The sequence below is a fragment of the Olea europaea genome, chromosome 12 (assembly GCF_002742605.1).
Source record: "Olea europaea var. sylvestris chromosome 12, O_europaea_v1, whole genome shotgun sequence".
In the NCBI taxonomy this organism is placed as follows: domain Eukaryota; kingdom Viridiplantae; phylum Streptophyta; class Magnoliopsida; order Lamiales; family Oleaceae; genus Olea; species Olea europaea.
In genome coordinates this window covers 10,395,710-10,403,756 of record NC_036248.1, presented here as the reverse complement: position 1 = coordinate 10,403,756, position 8,047 = coordinate 10,395,710, and the positions used below count along the sequence as shown (strand labels likewise).

Genomic DNA, 8,047 nt, shown 5'->3' with positions numbered 1-8,047 from the left:
CATCGAAATACAACACCCAAGGTTTTAGCTCGAACGAATTGATTTCTAATTCAATTTCTTCAGGCATGTCAATGCATGGATGATCGGCTAGAAAGTTAGCCAAAACCTGAGTTTTGGCTGCCTTTTGGGGTATGTATTGTATTTCGAATTCTGATAAAGCTAATGTCCAAAGGCCTACCCTTTGGTGTAAAATAGGGCGAGAGAACATATACTTAATTAAATTTACTCTAGAAATCAAATAAGCGGTTACGGGCCGTAAATAAGCCCTTAATTTTATACATGTGAAATACAATGCAAGACATAATTTTTTGATAGCAGAGTAATTACATTCACATTTTGTTAACCGTCTACTCAAGTAGTAAATCACCCTCTCTTCACCAAATTGGTCTTCTTGCGCGACCATTCTGGCTATTGATTCTTTTTCATCCGATACATACACTTTCATTGGCCGTCCTTGGATTGGTGACACCAACACTGGTGGACTTGATTAATATGTCTTCAGGCTTTCAAAAGCCTTTTGATGTTCTTCTTTCCAGACGAATTCGTCCTGATTTTTCAGCTTTAAAAGTAGCGAAAAGACTTTAGTTCGCCCTACACAGTTAGAAATAAAGCGTCTTAAAAAGTTTACTTGACCTAGAAATCTTTGCAATTCTTTTTTGTTGCTAGGTGGTTTGGCCTCTAGAATGGCCTTCGCTTTATTTTTATCAAGTTCAATCCCTCTTTTGTGTACCAAGAAACCAAGAAATTTTCCTGCATTAACACCAAATGCACATTTCAAGGGATTCAACTTTAGCTTATATTGCTTCATTCGTTCAAATGAACATCTTAACTGTTCGAAATGGTCTTTTTCTTTAATGGATTTGACCACTATATCGTCTACATACACTTCAACAAACTTGCCTATCATATCATGAAAAATTAAATTCATTGCCCTTTGATAAGTTTCTCCTATATTTTTCAAGTCGAAAGGCATAACTACCCATTCGAAACATCCTAGAGACCCAGGGCATCTAAAGGCAGTTTTGTGTATGTCTTCCTCAACTATATAAATTTGATTATATCCTGAATACCCATCCATGAAAGAATACATGACGTGTCCGGTAGTTGAGTCTACTAAAGAATCTACCGTGGGCATTGGATACTCATCTTTGGGTGTGGCTATGTTTATATTCCTAAAGTCTATGCACACCCTTAATTTACCATTCTTTTTTAGTACTGGCACGATATTGGACAATCATTCGACATACCTGGCTGTTCTAATAAAGCCTGCTTTTAATAATCGCTCTATCTCTTTCTTAATCTCAGGGAGTACATTAGGAGCAAAACGTCTGGGAGGTTGCCTATGAGGTTTAAAATTAGGCTTAGTTGGTAATCTATGTTCCACCAAGTCTCTATCTAAACCAGGCATTTGTTCATATTCCCAAGCAAAACAATCTTTATACTCCTTTAACAAAGCGATTAATTTATCACTAACCTCTTAATTGAGCATCTGGCTGATGAATGTTGGACGGTCTTCTCCTTCATTGTCAATATTTACTTTAATCAGAGGGTCTTGTACTTGAGCGTATCCAGGCTTGATGATCCGCATTACTTCATCGTCCAGCTCCCTTGTAAGCACTTCTTCTTCTAAACAATCCACCTTATTGACTTCTCGGCCAATACTTTGTTCCAATTCGATTACTGCTAATTTGTCTTTCAGCGCTTTTAAGGTTGCCTCTTCTTTCGTCTTGTCCTTGCATTCTATATTGAAAGCCATTAATTTGGCTTTGAAGGCCTGAATATTGGTCATTTGCTCTTGTTGCTTTGAATTCATTCAAGACTCCTTGATTATTCTTTTGCCAATTACTGGCTCTTCTAGGGCCACTATATTTGGCCTCATCTGACTGAACATTTCAGTGAGTGCGTCCACTGAAAATGGCTCTTCACTCTGCGCGACAATTTGAGTCTCTTCCCCATCTTGGACTACCCTGACAGGCCCATAGTTTCCTTCGTACATGAACCTTTCTACTGAGTTTTCTTCTGCAACAAAAGGCCTATGATCGGCTTGCACCACCTTTGCTTCATCCTTGTTATTTCAAAAAACCAAGCATTGATGGAACGATGAGGGTATACAGCGACTTTCGTATCTCCAATATCTTCCTAGTAACACATTGTAACTAGTAGGACCATCTATTACAAAGAAGACTATGGTCCTACTAGTTGTACCTATAGTTATGTCCAATGGCATAACTCCCTTAGCTGCAGTTGCTCCTTCATTGAAACTTGTAAGGATGACTTCTGTTGGAATCATATCCCCTTCCGTCTTTGCAAATTTCCTCATCATCCTAGATGGAATGGTGTTTATAGTTGCTCCATTATCGACAAGCACTTTTGCCACAGGTATGCCATTAACTAGAGCTTTAACGTATAACGGCCTCAAGTGTTTAGTCAATTTCATGGCTGGCCGTTTAAAAATAACTTTTTCGGCAGCCTCTATTTCTACTTCATGCTTGTCCTCTTTTGAGTTATCCTTTTGTGATAAGTCAACGTGCAGCACATCGCACTGAGCCTCTGTCTCCTGAATTCCCTTTTTACTATTTTCTGATGCTTCCTCTTCAGTTATCCAACCTGTGGGAGGAGGCATTATCCTTGGAGGTCATCCATACTTTTCAGAGCGAGGCACTCTCTTCTTCCTTTTGGGCGTCCCGTACAGCACGTAAAAATCGAAAGAACGCCCAGATGGTTCTCCCGATAAATCTACTTCACAAACTCCTTCTCGATGTAGTTGCTTCAGCAGAGTATTGTACGATACTCTTCTCCTTCTTCTTTCTGCTTCTAGGTCGACTTCCTCTTCAATGTCTGTTATTTCATCATCTTCCTCACCATTGTAGGCCTCTCTAGAAGTCTGGCCTTCTTTATATTCCAGCACGCATGTTTCTCCTCTGTTATCCTCTCTTTCTTCTTCTTTTTCTTTATTCTTGAACTCATTGGCTAGTAAATAGTTATTAGCCATGCACAGGAGGTAACGTACCGAACTGAATAGTAAGGGGTTGGTCTGGATCTTCTCCATCCCTTCTGTCTCGTTCAAACTTCGATCTCCCAGAAGAAGTTTCTGGCAACTCTTTCATTGATTCATCTGTACCAGTCTCTTCACTGTCTTTGAGAATATTTTGATTGGCTACTTCGAGTAGTTTAGGCGCCTTAGGACGTGGTATTCCCTATTGTTGCCTCATCATTCATCCATAATTTTGTTGGAAACGCCTTTGTTGGGTTCTGGTCATCTCGTTAAAGGGTATCGCCTTCCGTGCATTGTACTGGAACGAATGCCATACATTTGGTTGGCGAGGTTGCGTCCTGAATGTTCTCCCTTTATTTACTGGCCTGAATTGCCCCTCAAAAGACGGTCCCTTATAGAACGATGTACCTCTTCCTCTACCAGGCTGAGCATTTGGGAAGACAGTAGGTCGATGGGGATGCTGCCATGTCCCTGGCTTCTCCGTATTCCCACTCACTTCTCTTTTACATTTTGCACACAAGACTTCTTCATCCTTTTTCGGCTCCTCCCTTTAATATGCTCAAAAACACTGGGATGTGGTCCAGGGTCTTCTTCTCCATCGTCTATAACCAATTTGAATTTTGACAACTTGTTTTTGAAACCAGATGTCACCATATTCACTTTAAGCGGCTGTGAAAAAGGATTTTCATCCACTGCCATCTTCTTCCTATCATCGAGCGTAATTCGTCCTAATTCAATGACATCCTGTAACACATGGCAAAAAATCAAGCAATTGTTAGTCAAATGTGACCATGCATTATGCCACTTACAATATTTTTTACCCTTAATTTGTTCGGGGTTTGGCAATTTATGCTTATCGCTCAGCTTTATCTGCTTATCCTTATATAATTTATCAAATATAAGGTCAGCTTTGGTTACATCGAACGAGAACGTTCTACCTTTTATGTTTCATCTTTCACATGCTCATCCTTGTGCGATGGTCTAGGCTTAGCCATTATAGGACAAGTATACGTGTCTCCTTTGAATAATTCGGCCAAACACATTTCGGTCTGATCGTATGACTCGTTATTGATGGTATGAACATCAAAATTTGGGTCTCTATATAAGTCCCCTTGCTAGAATTTTTTATTTGCTCTTCTTCTCTTATCAATCGTTCATACCTAATCACATTCGCGCTTAATTGGAAAAGGTCAGGAAATTCCTTGTCTTGGAATTTCTTTTTCAAATCAAAGCTCAAACGGCCTTGAGCGATTTTGACAAACTCTTTTTCGGGCAAAGGTACACAACATTTACTTCTTGCTATTTTGAACCTTTGGAGGAAACCTTCTGCCCATTCGTTTGGCATTTGATATAGGTTCGCTAAATTGGCCAAAGTAACTTCAGACTCAGTCTTATAAAACTGAGCGTGGAATAATTGTTCCAATTGTTGCCATGTTTGAACAGAGTTCGCTGGCAAATTGATGAACCAGGAGAAAGCTACTCCGGTTAATGAACTAGGGAAAAGCCTCATTTTATGATAATCAGTTACGTCACCACTTTGCAGTGTGAATCGTCCTATATGAGAATTCTGGCACTTTATATCCTCTAGGCCATGGATATGCTTGGTCTACCCAATCAGGATATGGCTTTGTGTAAGTTGGCCTAATGACAGGACGTACCCTAAAAGCCATCTGGTCCTGTACGATTTCCATAATCTGATTCCTCAACATAACGTTGGGGTCATATGGAATCCCTACAGGTTGGTTGACCGGTTGATTTGCTTGAGGCCTGATATTTGGTCCTTGATTAGGAAAAAAGTTACCATGATTTGGGCCATTGTTGCCATTAGCCTGAACATTTATTCCCTCATTAACACATGGGGTATTCTGTCCATTATTTAGGACATTATCTCTTACATTTGGATTACCCCCCAAGTTAGGCTTACCACTACCATTATTCTAATTTGGCATTACACTATCCCCTTGGTTTGAAGTAGAGGGACCGAAATGTGGTTCTACCCCTTGACTTAGATTTAGGACTGGGTATTATGTCCCACAATTGTCCTAGTTTGAAAGTGGTTTGCAAGAGGCGTAACTGGTTGACAAATTTGGCCTACTAACTTATTCATTATTTCATTCAAAGTATTCAGTTGTTTGGCCATGTTGTCATAATGTGCATTCCCATTCTGGGTAAATCTTTCTATATTATGAATATTTCGAAGATTTACCTGTTCAACGACATCTTGTGTGAGTTCTCCAAGTAGTGCACACATAGTTCGAGGACTCAACTCTGCCATTGATTCGTAACGACTGTTACTGTTACTGCTCTGATTCTGTCCATCTGTTCGTGGAGAGCTATACTGCTCTTCATATCGGTCGATCACAGACTGGACTCATCCCTGACTTGCTGCTTCCTTATCGGATCTGTGAGGCATATTGTTTCATCTTTTGTATCTTCAACACCAAACACCACTATCCCACTGGGCGTCCAAATTGTTTCGCGCGGTTTGGTCGCTAAAAATTAAAAAGGGATCAGACGATTGTGTAAGGGACAAACCTCTTGAGACAAAGTCCCAAAAAAAGGATGCTTTTATTGGCGATGACTTTACAATGGGAAAATAAAAACAGAATGCCTCCAAGGGGCGCAAGTACACGAGTTACTGAAAAAGAAGTGTTTAAATCTAAACTAATAAATTGAAAGTTACATATTCTCTGTTTGAGAGTGTTTGATTCGGGGTCCTTTGCTCTATGTCTTTTCTTCCTTTTATACTCCCTGGATGATCTCTTCGTGATCAACCGCTTAAAAACTGCTTGATCGCTCTATAACTGCCCACTTTCCTCGTAGTGGCCAACTTGTCATGGAACTGCCTTCTCTAACTGCTGCCATTACTTTTTGTCGTTCAACCGTCTTCAATTGAATTCTTTGAATCGTGGAACGTGATAGGACTACCCAATAACTGCTTCATTAACTGCACTTTTGGGTAACCATAACATCTTATGTTTGCTAAGATGTTGGGCGACTCGAATGTTTGGACGAGAGCAGAGTCACAGCTCTAGGCGACTGCATGGCAATTCATTCGCTCAAATCTTGGGCGATTTGCAACCTTGGGCGATGGTATTTCCGCATTCATGGGCTTCCTTATTTGGGCCTTTATCCTGCATTGCCTGATTGGGTCGTTCTTTGGGCTATTTGATTTTGGGGATCTTCTAATTGGGCTTCATTCTTTGGGCTATTCAACTTGGACTGAACTTTTTGTATGTCAACACCTTGAAATCGTCATTAACAAAATAGAAGCCTCTGTCAAAATTGCCGTTGAAATCACTGATCCCCATATCTTTGCTTCCCTTTTAGGAACCTGCTTTCATTTAAAAGCCATTGATCATGGCAGTAAGATTCATAAACTCATTCCAGAAAGACTTTTGCTTAAAAATGTGGGCATTTCATCCAAGCTTCAAAGGTTGTTCTCTAGTAATGGGGACTTTGATAAGGCCCACAAGGTGTTTGATCAAATGCCCAAGAGAAATGACTCTGCTTTTCCATGGAATTCACTTATATCGGGTTATGCTGAGGTTTGTACGAAGATGCATTGGCATTGTATTTTCAGATGGTGGAAGAGGGAGTGGAGCCTGATGCATACACGTTTCCACGGGCTCTGAAGGCTTGCGGAGTGTTGGAATGATCGAAGCTGGGGAGGAAGTTCATCGTCATGTGATTCGCTCTGGATGTGGAAACAATAAGTTTGTGCAAAATGCACTACTGGATATGTATGCCAAGTGTGGTGATATTAGCAAGGCTCGAAAAGTTTTTGATACAATTGTGGACAGGGACGTGGTTTCATGGAATTCCATGATTATTGGGTACATGAGGCATAATCTTACTGTTGAGGCATTGGATTTACTACGTGGGATGACACATGAGGGATGTGAACCTGATTCAATTACCATATCAGCATTTCTCACTAACGCGTTACCCTATAAAATTGGAATTCAAATTCATGGATTAGCTTTTCGTAGAGGAATTGAGTGGAATATATCTGTTTCTGTGAGAAGGAGGGAAGCAAGAAGAGAAGAAAGGGAAGAGAAGGCAAGCAGCGCCTAGGCGCTGCATGGACAGCGCCTAGGCGCTGCCCAGTTTCTGCCGGAGCAGAAACTGGGCGCCTAGGAGCCATGTCCAGGCTTCGGTGCATGCCACAAAGGGATACCGTGTCATGGAATTCAATAATTTCAGCACATTCTAAGGAGTCTGTTGCCCTAGAATATTTGCAACAGATGTTGAAATGTCGCACTTTGCCTAACAGTATTACATTGGTCTCGTTGTTATTAGCTTATGCTCATTTGGGCATGGTAAGGGATGGCGAGAGATTTATTGGCGCCTAGGCGCCACTTCCATGGCGCCTAGGCGCCCCGGCATGTATATATATATGCATTTTTTCCCTCTTTCATAATACAACTCACACAACCCAAGACCTAGAGAGAAAAGAGAGAAAACTTTGGAGAGAATTTTTACAAGATAGAAGGTTGTTCATCTTGGGTATAAATTCAAAGGTATTTTCTTTCTTGGGGATTAACTTGAGGCTTGTTCAAGTAATCCTAACACATTGATTATCATATATTCCATTGGATTCATTTCTTCCTCATTTTCTTGTTCTTCAAGCATATTGGAAATTTTCACTTTGCCAACTTAGTTTGATCTTTGGGCATTCATTGGGAGGTATTTTCCCAACAATTTGGTATCAGAGCTCCTTCCAAAATCAAGGTGGTTAAGCTTCGATTTTGTGGTGAGTTGCTTGAACTTTGTTGTGCACAAGGTGTTTGTGAAAATTCCCAAGTGAACTTTTGTGATTTATTTTCGGTAAACAAGTGAGTAAATCATGTCTACTAGAGGAATGGTGAAGATTGGGAAGTATGAGATAGAAAAATTCAATGGGAAGAATGATTTTTCATATTGGAGAATGCAAATGAAAAATTTGTTGATTTCTCAAAAGTTGCACAAGGCATTGGCGGGAAAGGAGAAGAAGCACGTTGATATGTCGGACGAGGATTGGGAAGAGCTAGATCTTGAGGCACGAGCGTC

General features: G+C 40.5%; 1 protein-coding gene across 1 annotated transcript; it reads left to right on the top strand.

Annotated features, from left to right (window-relative positions):
- The first annotated feature begins 5,998 nt into the window (after positions 1 to 5,998).
- LOC111406571 (pentatricopeptide repeat-containing protein At4g25270, chloroplastic-like) lies at positions 5,999 to 7,350 on the top strand. Its single transcript, XM_023035969.1, has 4 exons — positions 5,999 to 6,041; positions 6,326 to 6,547; positions 6,633 to 6,922; positions 7,024 to 7,350. Exons 1-4 carry the CDS (start codon positions 5,999 to 6,001, stop codon positions 7,348 to 7,350), a joined length of 882 nt encoding a protein of 293 aa, XP_022891737.1.
- The last annotated feature ends 697 nt before the right edge of the window (positions 7,351 to 8,047 follow it).